Source organism: Strix aluco, chromosome 5, assembly GCF_031877795.1.
Source record: "Strix aluco isolate bStrAlu1 chromosome 5, bStrAlu1.hap1, whole genome shotgun sequence".
Classification (NCBI taxonomy): domain Eukaryota; kingdom Metazoa; phylum Chordata; class Aves; order Strigiformes; family Strigidae; genus Strix; species Strix aluco.
In genome coordinates, this window is record NC_133935.1 from 36,805,619 (window position 1) to 36,826,393 (window position 20,775).

General features: G+C 41.3%; 1 protein-coding gene across 2 annotated transcripts in view; it reads right to left on the reverse strand.

Moving 5' to 3' along the window:
- Positions 1 to 20,775, reverse strand: part of ELK3 (ETS transcription factor ELK3) — a 39,287-nt gene that overhangs the window by 9,146 nt on the left and 9,366 nt on the right. Inside the window, exons 2-4 of one of the 2 annotated variants that reach the window (XM_074827017.1) lie at positions 12,465 to 12,673; positions 2,977 to 3,416; positions 2,622 to 2,753 (exon numbers count right to left, since the gene is read on the reverse strand). In XM_074827017.1, the coding sequence (XP_074683118.1) occupies positions 2,645 to 2,753; positions 2,977 to 3,416; positions 12,465 to 12,671 (756 nt within the window). In that variant the 5' untranslated portion in view covers positions 12,672 to 12,673 and the 3' untranslated portion in view covers positions 2,622 to 2,644. Of the gene's footprint in view, positions 1 to 2,621; positions 3,417 to 12,464; positions 12,674 to 20,775 lie in introns of both variants that reach the window. The other variant, XM_074827016.1, reaches the window with a different exon arrangement.

A 20,775-nucleotide genomic window follows, 5' to 3' on the forward strand; every position in this document is an offset into this window, starting at 1 on the left:
AGTACAAGCTTTCTTGTCACTTCTAGCTGTCAGATAATGGACAAGTGCTGTCACACGTACATTATTTCCCAGGTCATTAGGCATGTGCTAGAGCCTGGGTGGTGTATGTGGATACAATACAGATCACGCACGTGCTGGCTGCAGGCACACTACTTTGTCCATAAGGAAACAACATGTTGTAAATGTTACAAATGCTAAAGTAGAGGCCTGAAGAAAGAGAGTGAGTCAAAATAATACATCCATATGGAGCAAGGGAAAGCCAACAAAAATAACAATAATAAGTAATCTGTAAAAGAAGCAAGTACTGAGCAAAATCTAAATATCTCTCTTTGAAGCTAACCAAATGGAAAGCTGACATTTCTCTAGCAAACTATGGTACTGTATGCACTGACATCTTCAAACCCATTCTTCTGTTGTGAAATTGGTTGTGCGTATCACGTGTCCTTTCGCAGGGCTCCATCTGAGGGTATTCCTCATGACCAGCAGGTACAATGGAAAGCTATCTGAAATACCCTCTCAGGCAGCAGGACCTTCACCGAACCTACATCGCTCCTGGAGCAGGAACTTGTGTCTGACATCCTGTTCTGCACCTGCCCCATGGCAGCAGGTGTCTACCACTCGGATCTGATAAATCAGAGATCGTCTGAGATATGATGCATGCTCTTCCTAGGATAATGGGATGGACCGCGTATTTCCAGCCTAAATTATGGCTTTAGTTATTTTGCATTGCGATATTAGAGTTATCTGACCACAGTTGTTATATAGTTTTTCTTTTATATTCACTAGGTCAAGTATTTAGGATGCAGGGTGCTTCTTATCCACATTAGAAATAGAAGGCTAAAAGAGAGGGAAAAAGCTATGTTGCTGTATAGCCTAAAGTTTAAATAAACAGACCCGGGAACTACCCTACATGGGTGCCACCTGCCTCTTCAGTGATAGGTTAACCTGTAAAAAAGATTTGTAATGGCATTAAGTTGGCTAACAGTCATCACAGCCTTAGCTAGCCATCCTGCTAAAGGAGGGCCACAATCATCCACCTAATTCCCTTGTCTTTCAGGGGCAGTAAGTACACCAGTTTATAGATGAATGAGAAAACTATTTTTCAAAGAAATAATTAACAAAATGAGGAAAGAAATCTCAGTTCATACTGAGTCTTGGGAGAGCGGTAAATTAAAGCAAGCTTGTCATAACTCATGGTGTCATTGTGTCTGGTTGGCATTCGATATGATTCATTTGTCAGATTTGCTCCCTACAAGCAAAATACTTACAGTGGTTATACCACAGTTAGAGGTTACAGGAGTCGGTCAATGCACCTCAATTTTGGTTTGCCACACTTCTGTTCTTTCTGCCAAACATACCTTCACTTGAAGGCTTTATGATGTCAAATATCACAGATAACAGCCCACAAAATCCTCTTTCTTTGCGACACAAGTTTGTATCTCAGTAGCTTACAGGTGTGTCTGAACTGCAATAGCGTTGCACAAACTTGCTCTGTAGCCAGCTGAAAACCTCAATAACAGCAAGCGCTGCGCTGGTCGAGAGCACTTGCCGACACTCTCACCTCTGCCAGGCCTTCGTGCTGTGCGGGTACACAATGCTGCCCGCGGCCAGCTGGAAGACCTCTAACACCTGGCTGCACTGCAGGCATCATCTGTGCAAAACCTCTTCGAAAGGGAAGAGGTAAGGCGATTATGTGACCCCTAGACAGCCCGAAGTAAATGAGAGCTTGTAACACACAGCTTTGTATTTATTTATTTACTGTTCAGTTAGTTTCTTTCAATGGTAGTATTTGCATCAACTTTTATTTCAGGGTGGGGGGGGGAAGTTAGGGGGTGTTCCCCATTGGGATAATTTTACTTAGATTTTACTTTGGATTTTTTTGTCTAATTTTGCAGTAGTAGTGTAAGACAAAACTCACCATTGAACACACCAGGTCATTACCTATAAGATTTTCCTCTTCTCCTCTGAACTGCTAGGTTTTTTTTCATAGACTTGCTTGAAAATGAGAACCTGCCATTGACATTACCACAAATACGTGCTTAAAAAGAACAAAATAACCTACTGGTTATTCAGTAGGTCTGTGCTGAAAGGCAGCTCTGGCAAGTATCTGTGGATCTGTAAAACTTTGGAAATTGAAACTGGCTTAAGAGCCTTGTCTTAGAAACCACTTAATTTGCTCCATATTCAAAAACTAATTAAAAGGTCACACTGTTTGAATGGATACAACATCTAGTAGAGATATCTAATCAAGCATCCCGCAATGCATATGCTCAAGTCATGACCTAAAAACCCCTGTGGTTTTCTTGTTGGCTTTTTCCTGCTTGTTTTGTAGACCTGGAAGCTGGTTTGAACTGATAAGCGATTAAATCATGTTAACTATCAGCTGCCCATCTCACCATCCTTCCAGGCAGTCTGTGAACTGTGATGGCCTCTCCCACGCTCACGTAGGAACCCCAGGAGGAACCTACTTTCCACCCTTTGTTCAGACCTCTAATGTTTCCCTCTTCCCCATATGCTTCTTTTTTCCATTGGATGATGACAGACCCATAGAGCTAACATTCTTGGCCACACAGAAGGAATACCTGGCTGAACCAAGAGTACAGGAGACAGTCAGGTCTTACCTGTGCAGTGAAGAAAGCAGGAGTCAAGGATCCCGAAGGAAGCGCGGGGCTGTTGAGAGCAATGGAACCGATGTCGGTGCTGGAGAGAACCATAGGTGGGGCAGAAATTTCCAAGCCTTTGGGTTTTTTAGCCTTTGGGGGAAGAGATGGAGATTTTGCCTTGGAGCCTGAGGAGAGGTTCAGAGGCTCAAGGGAATCTGAGTCGTGGCAACTGGACTCAAGGAAGAGGCTCCTGTGTTCTGCAGGAAGGGGTGAGGTGGGAGACAGAGACGGTGACCTGGAGGAAGATGACGATGGAGATGAAATACTGGCACTGTTGGGTAGCATTAGGGAAGATATTTTAGCTGATACTGACGAGCTGAGAAAAGCAGAGGCAGCTGCTGTTTCAGAAGTGGAAGGCAAGGACACCATGGGCCTCATAACTTGTTTGTCTGTTTTGTTTGTCACAAATCTTATAACAGTCCGAACTTCTTCAACTGGTGTGTTTCCTTCTGACTTCTCCTCCAGTTTTTCTGTTTTGATTGGCTTGTAAGGGTCTGGCTGGTTCTGCAGAGAATTGATAGTGAAAGAGGAGTACAGGCCAGAGTGGATGTATTCATTACGGCTTGTGCTTTTCAGTGCTGACAAGCTGTGCTTGTGCTGATCCCTGCCCTCGGAAGGCATCTTACAGTCGCTGTCCTGCAGCAAAAGGCTCTCTCTGCTGATTTCCACAGCATGTGGATCCATTTTTAAAATCTCAGGAAAGGAGACAAACTTGTACACAAATTTTTGTCCAATCACTTTCTTGATGATGTTCTGCAAATACAAAAGCAGATGCTAGAAAGATCAGCATTTTAGAGGCACTGAGTCCAGCACATATTAGGGGGTTCACAAGGGTAGGGAGGGGCACCACTCCCTTCTCAAGCTGAGCAGGTCATTTCCGTGGGGCTTCTAACGCTGCTCATCTTTGGCTCATTCCCATACCTCTGCTCAGCCAGGGAGACCATTCCCCACCCCCCCACCCCAGCTACTCATGGTGCCTAACAAAATCACCATTAACAGGTGATAAAGACCTGCTGGTGGGCTGTTTTCCTCCTGCTTCCTCTGAGGTATGTTAGGAATATTTTTTTTCCAGTAAAAACAGTTTTGCCACCTTGCAGACTCGAGCCATGCCACCATTTGTGTTTCACAACAAAGGCAAACTCCTTCATTTATGCCTCCCAAAACTGACACCAACTACCCAGAGTATGAAAAACCCTCGAATGTCTCCAATGGACAAAATCACCTCGGCCTCCCTGCTCCAGTCATTTACCTTCTTGTCCTGACCATGTGCAGAAGGATTGACCTAGGCTGACGGTGACTGTCCTTCTTTCAACAGTCATGAACTATGTCCGCAATCACTTGCATGTGTTGGAAAAGTACTTGTGTCCTGCTGTACGCCTGTGCTATCTCCAGGTTTGCATTAGTCTCAGGATGCTCACTGGTGCAGGCAGAAGGTTTCCATCAGTCTAAACTGACAATAGAAATTAATTCTTGAAAAAAATCCCAAACCTCTCAAAGGTTTGTAGAACTATTTATTTTTTTCTTCATATTTGCCATAATGAAAGTGTCCCCTTTATGGAAACAACTGACTCCCTTTGAAATTGAAATCTTTCATGAAGGTCCCATTTCCAGTCCTAGCTCTCTTCCTGCAAACCTGGGTATGCTGCATGCTCTAACATAATGCATGGTATCCCCAAGGACGCGATGTGAGCTCCTCCACAGATGCACTGTACGGCACCAGGTGCTGGCCCAGCCTACGGAAAGGACTGGAACATTTACCACCCTAAGCCAAGTGCTATGGAAGGCAAGAAGCAATATTTCCTGAAATTTCCATAGTTATTTCTCTCTTCTTGAAGTCCCTGGTGGAGAGTTTGTCTTTAAGTCACCTCTGAAAAACCTTTCCAAGAAGCTTCCCTTTAGTGCAGCACGTCTGCTGCACCTCCAGCTGATACCCTGCAAACAAGACATTTGCTTTGCTGTACATATGGGAATGTAAATATTTACAATATTCCTAAAAATCTGTTTTTCATTCTACCACAGATTCTGAGAGCAGTAGAGGAAACATTAGTTAAATTGATTGAAAATTAAAAAAGAAAAGAAAGAAAACAAAATACAAACACCATCCCTATTTATATATGGACAGTACCTAGTGCTGGGTGCTTGCAGTGCCCGCATGACACCATTTTTTGTCACAAAAGCAAGGCTCATTTTGGGAAAGAAGAGTCTGCACCTGGGTATCAGAACCTCTTCCCTCTTTCAGCTGAGCTACTGCACCCTGTAATTCATCTATCTGAACGTCCTGGTATTTAATTCAGGCACCTTCTTGAATACAAAATTAATCCTACAAAGAGCTCTGGGATATAGCTTTGCTTCACAGGTGAGGAGCTGTGGCACAAATGGAGAAAGTTGTTTCACAAGTTGATAACAGGGATCTGTAGCAGGGAGAGGCATTAAATTCAGCATGCTCAGACTAAAGGCACAAAACTGCCCTCTTCCGTGCCGAACTGTACACACGTCTACCCACCTCACAGATCCTGCAATGCCTATTTTTGCCCTCCAAAATTTCAGGACATATAGTTAGCCCACAGGATCTCAGTCTGCATGAGCTTTAATTCCCATGGCTTTGGGCTTGGCCTACTTTTTTTTTTTTTTGTGCTAATTAGGCGAAATGTTGGATGGACGCACTTTCTCTGCTCTCTCAGTATTACATTCTTCTTGAAAAATGCAAAATCTCCAAACTACTCAACATATGAAAAGAAATACTCCAAATGGGTTTTGTTTTCTTTTTTTAATATATATTTTCTAATTTAAAATAATACCTCCCCTCTGCTCCTGGCAGCTTTGACTTATTGTCACATCAACTGCTGGCAACAGAGCTCCTACTTCGAAAATGTGACTCCCAGCAGAAAAAGATCAAATGTATTTAAGGGTGGCACTTTTACACTGGTACAAGCTTAAAACAGGGGAACATTGCTATAAAACGCAAGCAAACAGGCTGGTGAGTTTATACTTCCTCTGTTATTATTAAATATAGTTATGTTTTAAGAAGGTCTCTCAGTGCAGCTCCTCTGACTCCATAAGCCTGCAACAAAGGCCCACTTAACGATGGCTGGAGATGAAAAGAATTCAAGTGCAGATCCCTCAAGCACTTCGCAGGCTTCTCTTAAATGTGAAGCCCGAGGATATCTCCATCAGCGTGTAAGAGAAAATAAGGATGCAAATAATTAAATGCCTCCGAAATGCCACTGACTTTTCCAAATTTTTTTTGACAAGTAATTGAAGTGAAGGTAAAAAGCAGCTTATTTTTACCACCACCTCAGTGATCTGTCAGAATCATTCTGAGCTGTGGATGATGGTTCAAACCACAGAAGACAGTGACAGGCATCATGACAAGCAGGGGTTTTCCACCCTCAGGTTGAAAGGGCAAAGAAGGCTTCCTCATATTAAGGACTGCATTTGCAGGGAGACTAGACCACTTGCTTGGTAGCAGGACAGTAAGTATATGTACACAGTTAGCCCTTTTTTGTTGTTGTTTGAATTTTCTAGGTAAATTCCCTCATGAGCAGGCTTACGATGAGTGCTAGTGGCTGCCAGCCAGGGCTGCAGGGAGCTCCGGGGCTGCGCTGCCAGTAAGGCAACTGCTGGGCCAGTGCAACTGCTGGGGGGGAGAACTGAACAACCGGGCCAGGAGCAGGGTCTCCAGTCCAATAGCTTGGAAAAAAAAAAATCTTATCAAGAGACAGCACTCTGACATTTAGAAAGAGGGCAGGGAACTGGGAACATTCCTCTTCTGTTGGCTTCTTGACTGTTCCTCACTTGAACACTTTACAGTTCCCCTCCTCTGCCTCCAGTCTGTAAAACAGTGAATACAGCAAACATGACCACCCTCCATTGCAAAGTGCTTTGAAAGCTGCTGATCCAAACTGGGTACAGCACTGCCCGACGTCTGCTCTAGTGCATCAGCTGTGTTAGGGAGCTCAGGTTTATTCACACCACATCACTTGAGACACTCACTTATGAGCATCTCCAAAACCAGCCCTACCCAGGTGCTCTGAACCACCAGCTGGAGGGATGGGTCTCTCCCCCTGTCCTTCTCCACAGACCAGCTGGCTGAGCTAGATGCCAAAGGCTCAGTGGCCTGGTTCCCCCTGCAGTTTAAACCAGGCTATAATGTGGCTGGGGTTTTTTTGTTTCAACTATGCACATGCCCTCCTGAAATACACAGGAGCTTTTGCCCATCTCAACAGCACATGACCTCTGAGTCTCTTTCCATTTTTTTCTTTCTTCCCAGAAGATTTCCTGTGCATTGGTGCAACTTAGACTTCATTTCTTCTATCACATGTTTGTGTTTTACCTTCATCAGCTCTGACTCTTACTCCCTGTTTGAGCCATCTAGAGCTAAGGTGTAACTATGCTACCAGCGTGACACAAGGATTTTAGTGGTTTGGCTCAAACCTGTTAGCTAGCAAGTTTGCTGCTGGCTGCAGGAGACACTTGGAAGACTGCGCTGGGAAATGGTACCCTGTTCCAAGTTGAATTTCAGACTAATGAGGGGCCTCAGGGCCAGGAAGACCAGACTGGGACCCTGCCACTCACACTTGGGCACTAAAAATAGGAACTAGTAACCGGGCTACTGGGTTGGACCTGTTACGGGAGGGGAGGGCACCTCTGAATCCTAAGAGCACCTGAAAAGCTCTGTCCCCCACACTGCAACAAGCACAAAGAAGCCCGTATTATTTATATACCATACATCATTCTGCCAACCCATTTGAACAAGCAGGCAGCCATTAACAGAAACTAAAATGATTTATTCCATCTTTAGAAGACAGATGGAATAGCATTAACCAAGTAAAGCCTGGGGCCACATACTGTTCAGAGAGGATGCAAAAATATTGAATAGTTGCTCATTGCAACAGTATGTGACTGTGTAATTAAAGATGCAAGCATAACTCGTGCAAACATTAAGGTTACCCAGGGAACTGTGATTCTTGCATTTCCTAACTTCTGAGGGCTTGACTTCCACAACTGTTACATTCTATTACTTGTATGTTATTTCCTGGATTTGCCCTCTTTCCCTCAAAAAAAAAAACCTCATGGGGAAAAGTCACTAGCTTCCTTTTGTGGTGTCATCTTGAAATATTCATGGGGACCTTTAGTAGTCCTGAAACCTCTAGAGACTTCCAAAAGGTATCTGTCATTATGCTATCAGAAAAACACAGTAACTGCACAACTTCAACAAAAAGAAACCTACTAATCTTACTTGTATAGGTATTTTAGTTCTATACCTCAAGCTAAAAAGCGCTCTGCGTGGGAATAGATGTGAAGGGTTTCCTTGCCTGAAAGCATTACAAGAGATTTTTGACCAGCAGAAGTGTGTGACATGATGGACATGCTGTTCAAGCTGTAGGTAGAGAGAGTGCAGGGTGCCTTTCCTCAGTGCTATCTGTCATCTGTTCTGCTGCTCTGTTGAGACAACAGGGGAAATGCACTAAATAAAAAGGGAGGAGGGGAATTCAGGTACAAATGAAACAGGAAATGGAAAGTCTCCAGATTATCTACAAACCTTTAGCAAACAGAATCATGGTAGCAAATTACAATCAAGACATGCCACATTCTACATTTCCTGGGGTGCTTTATATGTGAATTTAACATAAATCTAGCCATCAGCCTCAAGAGCACATCATGCTTGCTTTCAAAGCCAGGCTAAGGAACTTGTCCTAATTGTGTTATTTTTCTCCAGCACTGGAATTAATTTACTTTTAAGTTCAGATGAATCAGATGATGAATTTTAACAAGCCGGTGTTGCCCCCCAAGCAAAATAGCAGAGCTCATAAACCTCCATTTATCCAGTGATCAGTTTTTATTTCTCCACAGTGAATAATTTCAAAGACAAAGCATGAAGCAGTAGCTCAGTTAGTGACAGCTGTTATGCAGTAGCAGCAGAGGGCAGCCCAAGAAAGGAAGGCCTATCCCATGCACCATCATCATTTTAAAAAATCACTGCCCTTTGCCTCAAACTCACATACTGCCAGACCAGTTGGGTTATAGGTAGAGAAGTTCCTGTTGATAATTCCCCAACTCAAATGAAGTCTTGTCCAGAGTTCTGCCTCTTGCCTTTCCTGCTGCCACTCCCCAGCCTGCAGCACAATGTTTATCCCATTTGCTCAGCGTGCATCGCATTTGCCCTTTCACATCCAGCTGCCAACACAGCCATCACTGCCAACAGCAAGGGAGGGGACAAGGATCTCAGAAGGCTCCTTAAGGCTACCTCAAGGTCTACACTGCTCTTGGTTTATCCCACAAATTGGTGAATGGTCCAGGGGAGAGGAGTGCAAAAGTCTGAGGGGCTCTTTCACCTCACCAGCCCTTCCTCTTTTGTTCTGCAGAAGGGAAAGAAGAATGCTAAGGAGCCCTTCCTTCCCTCCTCAACTTCTTCCCTTTCTGTGCTATGGAGCATAGACTGAAGTGAAGGCAGAGGAAGTGTTTAGGACTGAACCCACAGCTAAGCACTCCCTGCCAGCCTACTAGGATTCATTATCCACTATCCTAGCAAGTATCTCTCATACTTCAAAACCTGCAGCAAGTTCCCCTGTCCCTCTGCACTTTCCTAATAATCTGCCTTTCTCCACTGCCTGGGAACCAACAGGACACAACACACCAAACCCCCACAGCGGGTGAGAAACTCCCACTGTTTTCTGCTAAAGGACTTACTCCAATTTAAATAGCAATAGCCATGGTTTTGGTTTGAGGTTCAAACCCTGATCACAATTCATAGGGAGCTCCATCTAGGAGCTACAACTTCCATTGGGCTGCAGAACTCCTGGAAAAATGGCCAGAATCCTTGTGCCACACCTAGATAAAACTGCAGACAGAAGAGAGCACACAGTTCAAGAAAGCAGCTGTAAGAACAGCAAGCAATCACCTCAGCCAGAGCCCTGGTGAAGAAACTGTACAGCCACTCCTCTAGCAGATGCTGCATGACCAGAGACAAAACAGATGACAAAGGGGTGTGTGTGTGCTGGGGTGGGGGGCAACTGAAAACAGTACAAGGGTTAAAAAAAAAAAAAAAGGTTAAAAGAAGAAAGGGAGCCTCAAGTAAGGAGCCATTATATTCCATTGATTTGAAGAGATCAGAGAGATCTCGAAGGACGAGTGCTACAAATATCTTGTCCTTTGTATTTAAGTAATGTCTGTTCAGCCCCTGTGTATCTGGGCTCTGCCTGGATATGCTGTTCATTCACCAGCAGGCACTCTGTCTCCATTGATCCCAGTCAAGTTTATAATCAGAGGGGTTGGAGTCATATAATGAGGCGAGCTTCCCCATGCTGAGCAGAAGCCTTTTTAGCACTTAGTGAAGGGGAATTCATCACACCAACTGCTTGGAACAGCCACTGCACTGTCCTCTCTGAATCCTTTTGTGCCTTCTCAGTCAGGCCACCTTTGAAACAGGTTAAGTGGAAAAATCTGACTTCTAGTGGACAAAATACTAAAAACATTTAATTGCAGAATTTACAGCTCTAAATCTGAAACCAAAAATCTTACAGGAGTCCTTCCAAATTCCAATTTGAGTAATGGGAAGTCTGATCATCAAATCATGCACAGTTAATGTGCAGTCAACATGTTCTTTGATTGCTGTGTTAGACTGGCTGCATAGCACCCAACCCCACCGTGCCCTTCAAGAATTAGTGCACTACAAATAATACATGACAACCAGTACTCTGAGCTCACTCGTTTCCTCTGCCTTGTGCAGGCAGCAAGCACGCATAACTGTGCTGAACACTGGTATTACTCACTGTATAATCTCATCGCACTGCCTTTTCTGAAAATCAAGATGAGAACAGACCACTAAGCATGGCTATGAAGTTTTCCTTTTTAATACACAAAATCTGTAACAGTCCTTCTCTTTAATCTTCAAGAATACAGGAAATAGTAAAACCTATTAATGTAGACATATTATAAAAAATATCCATTTAGGGGGAACTAATCCTGAAAAGATTTAATATTAATTAATACAACCAATATATTGTTAACCCAAAAAAGGCTGGAAAAACAATTTGGAAACTCCTTGTTGAATTTGCTGGAGTCTAAAATTGAGAAGGATGAATATGCAAGATATTTTAGCACCTCTCTATTTGTGTTCTACAATTTTTTCCTTCTAATATCTTGACACATCTGAGAGATTCTCTTCAAATAGCTTTCTGTTATAGCAGTCTAATACATACACTGCTTACTCCCTGTTCGCATTTTTGCATTCTCTGTTGTACTGTTGCCACCTTGCTTCAAGCTGAAGAATAAGACCAAAGACTAAATGTCAAAGTGAAGGACAGTTTCACAGGAGTGGCAGTGATCTTATGAACTCCCACTATACCACAGAAATTTTATTTTCAGAGGTGCTAGCTACCAGTAACCTCTACTGACCTCTCCTAGATTGTGGGCATGCTCATGATGTCTGAAAATCAGAAGCAAACTGAGTGATCTAAATAATTCCAGATTACTATGTTCATTATGTTATTATTCCAGATTTCAGTTTTAAATAAAGAGATTGAAGGTGGAGTTCTCAACAGCCAACAGCTCCGCACTAAGCCTAAGCCTGTAACCAGCTTCTGAGAGCACACAAAGAACCACAGCTTGCCTGCTAAAAGGTTTATGCCTAAATTGTGCTGACTCCTTAGGTCTTATTAGTTCTATCAAACCTCAACAGATGTATCTGTGAAGGAGGGGCAAGATTCAGTAGGTCTTGCAAGGCCAGAAAAACTGGATGAAGAAACACCTACCAAAGCACATGTTCCACTATTTTGACTTGAGATACCCAGAAGATAAATACACTCTGACTTGGGAACTTAACATTCTACAGCAGATACAGTCTTCAGCTAAGATGAGCTCAGCATGAGACTACTACCTTGACAAACAGACCCAAACATACCCCTGCTCTGACACCCACCATCTGATCAGCTGCTTTTCCCTCTGTTTGCTACTTTTATTCTGCACTTTCATCCAGTAAGACATGACATTAGTGCTCTCTCATATATATTGCTGCTAATTAAATGACAGCAACATATAATCTAGACTACTGTGGAAGCTAACCCAGATTTTGTCCTAAAATGACACAGTGGAAAAATTCCAAACTCTTAGAAACACCGAGCATTAACAAAGGACTAGTTACAGTGAGATCCTGCTGAGGTAATACTGCACTGTCATAACTGCAGAAGTGCTTCAGCACTGTATTTCCAGCTAATAAATTAGGACCAAATACAACTGTAGAAAAGATTTACCAGAAAGCTCAGGCAAGACTAGCTAAAACACTGGCCAACAGGATCTATGCTCCCATGTGTCCGATGAAAACTGTGAAAACTCAACCCCACCCTCTATGCTGTTGAGTCAACTGTTTGACTTTTCCTTGTTCTGACACATGTGATACCTGCTGGTAAAGCTGTCACTCTCTGTATCACTGCTTTCTACCACCTCCCTGCATTCCAGAAGATCCTATGCAGGCTGTAATAATGAAACAGTTCTCTGTTATCCACAGTTATTTTATTGTTGTCAAAAGCTACAGAAAATATTGGGTAGCCAAATGCATAAACACATGAAAGTACCATTAAGTGTAAACCTAGGTGAAAACCTCCCCTCCTTGGGAAATGGGATGTGCATCATTTTCCTGGACATCTTTTAGCTGCCCTCTTACCTCCACTGCGATTGCCTTCAATAGTGTCGTCTGTTGTAAAAACTAGTTAGAGGAACTTTTGAATAGCTTCCATATAGAGGTGAAATATGAAATGGTAGTGTTTCTATTTTCTTAGTCTGCATGAGAATAACAAAATTTACCTTGTCATAATAGTATCTGAGCGCTCGGCTCAGCTTGTCATAATTCATATTAGTTTTGTTTTTTCTGAGTCCCCACAGCTTAGCCACTTCTTCTGCCTTGAGTAGCTTGAATTCGCCATCATTAGACGTCCAGCAAATCAGGTGCTCATGTTTCTGGTCTAGCAGCAACTGCAAAAGGAACTGCCACAGTGTGATTGCACTCTCCATACCTACAGGGAACAAAGGAGAGCAACAGTGTGAAAAACATTTGGGAGCAGGTGTTTCACCCAATCCTCATTTCAGTAATAAGCTCTGTGTAGGAATCATCCTACCTAATTAAGCAAAGGAAGCTACTGTATCACTTACAACTGAACATCCACAAGACCTACAGGTCTTGCACTCCCGTTTCAGTACTTTTTCCACTGCTATTTTCTGAAGGGACACATAAAACAGAGTATTTAGAAAAGCATTGCCCACATAGTTCACATGGTACAGGGTCATCTCCGGTTAGTGTCTTCAATTCAATGTATGCAATCACCCGTCAAAGGAACATACAGGGGGAGAAAAAAGGACTTGATGTAACTATCCACTGAAGTGAGACGAAAAACTGCTGTTTACTGTCATGAGAAGAGTTCAGTATAACTCGTTCGGATACATCACTGTGAACAGGGGAGGAAAAGGGAAGACCAGAGCAGTCACCTTTGGTTAGAGGACCAGAAACCTCCCCCTCCCACCACACACACCTGTCTTCCCCAGTGTCATATGGCCTTTGCCTATTTTGTTTCTTCCAGGGCCTGAAATAGCTCTTGCTGCTTCTGTTTGCCAATTCAAATAGGTCAAAAGATATTGGTCAAATAGGTCAAAACACAAAAGATGTGTTTTGCAGAAATGCTGAAAGTTCAGTATGCTTAAGTACAGTAAAGTGATGTTTACCCTGAACCTTTCTCTAACAGGAATCTTCCCTTTCATTACCATACGTATGACTGAGAACTAGGAATATTTTTAACAGTGCCTGAGTCTTACTTCTAAGGTTGTTTGAATATTTTTTCGCTGCTGAAGTTTGTTTGAATATTTTTTTCTCTACTAACTGCCTGTGCTACTGAGCCCTCCCTTGAATAAACCTTTTTTTCAGGCACTGCAATAGAAGGACAAACTTAAGAACCAACTCAGCGCAGACATATACACAACTTAAAACCTGGGAGCGTTACCACTGAAGACAATTTATTATTGCAATGAAGATATCGCTAAAATTGACCTTTTAAACTACAGAACTACAAAATGAGATTTTTCCCCCACTTTCAACAACATTGCCAGCCTTAGTATGTTAACACTGTATCAAATAATCTTTTTCTTGGCCTCTTCCGATACTTTAATTTGGACATGTTACATCTAACTAACGCAGATTTAAACATGACAGTATTACTGGGTTAACTATGGTGCTAATGGGGCTAATTATTACCTGACATCTTTGTACGTGTAACAACGGATATTTTTGTCTTCATCTAAAGCAGCTCATGATTTTTAACTTCCTTGCTCAGTTTGTTTCCTAATATATTACTGTTTGTGCCCTAACAGATTACACAGCCAGAATATGCCAGGCTTCCCGCCTGACGTTTCCCTGGGTGTGTTGACCACGAGAGGGCACAAGACTTCTAACTATCTACCACATGGCAGAGGACAACAGGCGGCTGAGGGGAGATTTGCCTCTTCAAGTCTGCCCCAACACTACGGAAATCACGTTGCATAAACTTCACTAGTATAAAGGAAAATACGTTGCATAAACTTCACTAGTGTAAAAGCAAGTTTAAGATACTACAGAATGTTGTCAATAATTTTACAGAAAAGCAGGATTTGGAGCTCTGTTTTGGTCCAAATATTTTCTCAGTACACTGGCTAAACAAGTGTTTACAGAATTAATGGATGGTTTTATTACCCCTCATTTTGCTAATTAACTGAGAATCCAGACTGAATAACAAGGACAAAAATATCTATCCCTGACACCCAGCTGTGTAACACAGTAACTACACAGCACCTTCAAGAGACAGCAGAGGCTCCCAGGACTGTTAGGTATCTTTGAAACAGAACCTCCTATATGGATGATTTGGCACTTTCAAAGGTTTGCATTTGATTTGTTGCATTTGATTTATTGCATTTTTTATCACTTTATATAAATCCTTTTCCACATGGTGTAAGGCAAGAAAAAATGTATAGCTAGAATTAAATATACCTGAAAGTTACAGAGTCACCTTAACAGTCTTTAAAAAACTTTAAACTACACCATCTGTGCAAGTCTTAACATCTTTAATGGATTATTTATCTATAACATCATAGCTAATACAGTATCCCTGATAATCTAGCATCATATATACATACTTTTAAATTAATATTTATAAATTTTGCACCTTCACTAAATGTGTAGGTATATACAGCCATATTACTTTAAAATAATCATAGTTTCTGTTCATCACTTATTATAAGCAGTACTCTTCATAATTTCAATTTGTATCATAAAACTCTTCCAAACAAGAAATCACAAATAGAACTTTTTTTTCCTCTGGAAAATTAGAAGTAACTTATAACTATCTTTCTTCAAAATTGTATTAAAATGTGTACAGGTGTACCATGCTACAAAGACCTGTCAGTAGAACTTCAGGTGAGGAAATTAAACATGGGAGAATGACAGAAGCACCAATACCAACTCCACCACCATGCCATTAGCCAAATCAGAGATGCAATTCTCTCATCCAGACATTAAATTCCATCTTCCTACAGATCATCAGCAGTCACGCCCCTTCAGAGAGTTTAGGTGGAACTGAACTCACAGCGAAGCACATCTTGCTGCAGTTTCCTCCATCTTCATTCATCTCCACCCAAGAACACTCACGGGGTAACCTACAGCTAACATTACACTACACTTTCCGTTATGATCCTGTTTTCTGATGCTTATCGTTTGTAAAATGTAAACAGTTTTGGATTCCATTTTATCTACTGTGGGCCTCATGGTGACTCAGTCATAGGCGTAATGTAAAATGCATGAACAGTGCAAGCCTGGGTGAGAACATCCCACAGGAGTACCCACTCCACGTGATCTGTCCTGGTGACTAAGCAGAGGTGACTTCCACCAGGTTATTATATAAAAGGCGACTGTCACCTTTTTCAAAGAGGCTCAGTTCTTGGTGATCAGTTCTTCAACCAGCTGAGATAAGCACATAATCTCAGGGGGGCCCTTCAGGTGCTGGATCCAGGGTGGATGGGTGTAGCGGGATTAGATTTAGGCAGCTCCTCCCCACCCTGCTTGCCTTACCATCAACTCTCCAAGTGCACAGCTCTGAACAGGCTTTATAAAGGAGCAGTGCACCTCAGAATTCAGCATCAATGTGCTTAATTGGTACATGCATAAATCTTCTACTGGATATGACCCAAGTCTGTCCATACAGAAATGAGATTAAAACAGCACAATGCTGCATTGTACTCCATCCCTCTATCTATCACTGAGTTCCTGTATAAAGCTCCCCATATTGCTTGTGTAACAACTGTATGTATATGATTCCTACATGAGGCAAATCATGCAAATCACATTTTCAGCTGATCATTAATTGTATGGTCCTTTTCTTCTGAGTACCCAACTTGAGGTATTCAGGTCTGAGTTGCACTGAATATTCACAGCTGTAACTACCTTTAACAGAAGCTATGTGCTCAACATACACAGTGATGTAAAATCTTAAATACCTTCAATTCGGTAAACTGGTGTTAATCTTTATATCTCATTTCCATTCTCTAAAATGTGATTTGCAGGGGAATAGTAAAAATCTAAGATCCTGTGGTGACAGGATTTTTTAACTGATGCACAATATTTCATTTCCAATCAGGTCAACAGTAGTATTAACCTGCCTCTCTCTGTAGGCACTACTTTGGGGTTCCACAAAGTATTAACTATCCTCTTGGGAGGACAACATGGCCATACAGTGTACTAAGCCTTAACTTGTGCCTCATTTGAGTGGTGGAGCAAAAGAATCATGACAGATGTATTACAAGACACGTAATTTAACCAAAAATGTGCCACCTGTATTAAAAAGTATAAATTATGATTGGGAGGAGTTGGAAATCTTCAGAAAACATTGTATTTCATTTATGTATTTTCTAATTCTTTTGAATTTTTACTGACTCAAAGGGAATTCGGTGTCTTGCCTTAATTTGACAGAAACTGGTGTTAGGATGTGGTCACTTCCTACAGAGTATATATTTCACATTTCATTCAACTGTTTATTAAGTAGTAATAATAAATATTCCTGTTACTTCTGTGCTCAGCACAGGATTTGAATGCTGGGCAATAAATAATACATGGAACCACATACTGAATTGCATAGATTAGAAGAAAAATATTTTTTAAAAATCGCTTATTTAGATAGTGACATCCATCTATGGTACAGAATGAGACAGGTAACCTATGTGAGAAACACATATTCCTTGTCATGGAAAGCCTAATCAAAATTCATATAGACAAAAGAGTCAATTAATGTTTTCATCCATTAACTTTAACACATATGGTTCTGCCATCTTACCATTTCTAAAATATTTATACAATGCATTTGACAGTCAATGATATTTTCTAACCCATGAAACAAAATTTGATAGGTTGATCTGACCTAAACAGCCTAGTAATTTTACTTCATGATCAGTTCCACTACTGCTGATGCAAATAATCACTGGCACACCTAGAAGGAATTATACTTGGAAATGCTCTGTTAGACAGCAAAAGGGTATTTCAGGACCAAGTTTTCTGAAAGTCCATTTCGCAGGTAGCTGTGACAGGTAAGCACAGTAACAGCCCACTGCATTACCAATTTACATTCTTTCAGATGTGCACCCCCCCCATACAAAGCCTACCAACTGCATGACCAGTGTGATACAATATGATCTCCACACATCAAATTTTAAGTTCTGGACTAATGAGGGAAGGAGGCAACTCAGAATATCCGTGCTGATCATACTGCCCCCATTCATTTCAACCAAATTAAGGGACTAATTGGAATTCCTAAACTCCGGCAGCAAAGTCAACAGCGTAAACTCTCCCCAAACAGAATAGAAAAGGACAGAGACATCCACAGGACAAAGCATCCCATCTAAGAGATTATTTTCCTGTAAAGAGGGTGCCCGAATTCCTCACTTAGGTGAGGGGCCCAAATGCCAAACACTGGCTCTCCCCTTAAGAGTATGGAGACTGACTTCTACCAGCATGAGCAAGCGTTATGAAAACATTATGCAAGTTACACTAGAAATGGTTAAGATGTATGAATACACGTGCTGATGAGCTGCATTAGCATTTTTTTGACCAAGACAATACATACAAAAGTCCGTATGACAAAATGTCAGTAAACTGGCATTAAGGTAAAAAAAAAAAAAAAAGTCATTAACCTCCTGGGCAAAATAAAACAAATAAACAAGCCATCTTAAATCCAGGCAGTAGAAAACCAGAAGACTCAGAAACAAGGCTAGCTAAATAAAAAGCTCAGTATCAGAAAGATTTATGACATGATCTGTGAGATAAGTAGGATACTCTTTGGGGCATTAAGTTTCCTAGGACTCTTGCATAGGAAAAGCTAGAAGAAAAAGGCAGAAAGCTGGAAACCAGCTCCGTAGCATTCAGGACCTCTGCAGAGGTCCTTAGCTTCCATACAACTATGTTACAGCTGTGTTCTTATCTTCCGTTTTCCCACATAGTCCAGGTTCCTACCTGGATTCTTTCTCCCCACTCTATGTTAGCTCCCCCACAGCCTTTCTAAAATAAAAGATATACTGCTGATCCTGGACAATCAATCAACATGAACAAGTTCTGAAGGCTAAAACTAGGAAGCTCTCCGGGCATTAGGCTCAAAACCAGCCCCTTGTTGCTTTAGAGAGTTCGCAGAGGAACATCTGGGACTCTGAGCTATAAAGCAGGTCGTGGGACTTGGGGCAGAGGAGGGACAGGTGAGTGGGACAGACTGGCTGGGGAGTCCAGAGGCTGAAAAAATCAGCTGGAGATCAATTAAACCAGGAAGACATAGAAGGTGTTAGCCAGCATTATGCACTATAGGTAATCACAGAAAGATGGTGATCAGACATGTACATGAAAAGGATTAAGAGGCAGAGTCAGGGCAGGGAAATTAATTTCCTTTAGCATATTAAGAAACTGCTGATTCCTCCTGTAGCCAAAGCAGCTGCAAAAGATTCGGCTCCTTTTCATATGCCCCACCACAGCAGGCACACACCTCCACTTACATTTCCCTTACAAGCAAGTGTGTGCTTTTGCAAGCACACAGCATTTCGCTGTAACAGATGCCTTTTTTTTTTTTTCCTTTTCGACTACTCTGGAAAACGTGTATATTTTTTGTAAGTCCATTTACTGCTTTTGTATCCTAATTCTGGCCAACAGCACGTTTCTCTGAGCAGCGTGACGTGGGGCATTGTTAGCTTCTCATTCACGTTAGCATTCGGCTTCCTCTATTTCTGCAGGTTGCAGCCAGGAAACTGGAAAATGGGCCACAGGAAACCTGGCCTCCTACATCTGTCCCAGTTTGTAATAGCAGCTCTGGTTTTATTTTTCTAAGTGTCTCAGGTTCATTTTAACCCTTGAGATGACTGCTGTGACAACATGTGAAAGAATGTGACTGTTTTATCATTACTTTTTTAACCACCATTTCTCAATACTAGATATTGAGATTTTGCTAAACCATACTCATTTTTCAAGTATATTAATACTTAAAAAATAAAATGTGAGTTTTAAAAAAACTTGATGGAAATTACCAGAACAATTACATTCCATAATGACAAATATCAAAGACTATATTTAGAGAAAAATATGGAATATGGCAGTCTCTAGCTGTTTCAGCTGTATACATTTTTAACATAGTTCTAAAGTGAATGTCCGTATGGAAAGTTGAACAGCCTACAAATCTTCTAGGCTGATTCTTCTCTTTTACATTTTAGCTCCTCTTAAAAATTTAAGCACACTTGGTTTTGCATTTGCTTACAGAAGCAAAAGGGTGCTGATCAAGAAAAGAAACTTTTCTAGAATAATCAAAAAATCAGGCAGCTGTAATATTTTCCACTGAAAATTCATCTGTATAACAATGAGTATATCATGAGAGATTAAAGGCAACTGCCAAATCTGCCCAAATGTTTGCTCAAAAACATTTGAAAGAACAAGGCAAAAGTCTGAGTCAGTCCTCACACTTTATTTCTCAACAGAGATGCTTCAGAGGTGATAAATAGGATGTGGTTGGTGAAAAGTTAGTGATTCTGCCAGAAAGAAGGAAAAACAAATATCAATTTGTTTACTCAGAAAGTTTTCAAATACTCATCAAAGGAGATCTTACTGCTAATTTAATTGGCCTTGAAAAAATAAGCTCGAAACTAAGTGTGTAAATATACTTGTTTTGACTTGATGCAGAACTTTCTCTGTTAAAGGTAATAAATCAAACTAATGGTGCAATCCATGCCCAGGGCACTTTATGGAACTGACTGCATATGATACAGAATGCTGGTAATTTTTCCACATCCAGCAACCAGGACATTTCCTGCCAGAGCATCCTCAGAGTTCTTCCATTGTGTTGAAACTGCAAAAACTTTCTAAATCAGGACTTCCTCCTATTATATTTTAAAGGCGTCTTTCTGGGAAATGCAGATTCAAGTGAAAAAAAAAAAAAAAAAAAAAGAAAAAAAAAAAAAAGGAATTCCTGCAGCACCACCCAGTGGAAACATTAGAAAAAGTTAGAGAGTACCCCAGCACACAAGTTCCGATTCGCAGCAAAACTACAGTAATATTGCCACACAAACCCAGACTAGTTTAAGGCTATGCCAAAAAAGCACAGAGGGTTTTGCTGGCCAATGTACTTCATTGTACGTCACATGAGGTATGTCTACTCTGCTGCTCCTGCATAATAGTCTTCTTTTAACTTTATATTCTAATTTAAAAGATTATTTACAGTAATAATTTATAAGGTCTCCTTCTCAAACAAGAATACCCACTGTTCTGGACCAGCACATTTAAAAAAATAAACAGACTCCTGTGGTTAAGAGCAACACAAAAGAGACAGCAGCAAGATCTAGCAAAATATTATAGGATAACATCAAATTCCACTGCAGAAAAGAAAGCACTCACACACATGCCCAATAATGCTTCCAGTAGGTACATTTGGTAATACAGTGTTCACAGTTTTTAATTTTTTTAACTAAGTCAAAGAAAGGTAGAGACAGATGTCCAAAGGAAGAAAGTTCTGCAACTTCCAAATTAATACAACAAAGGACTGGTTGCCTGCCAAGCAGAGGTGTGATGACACCGCCTCTAAAA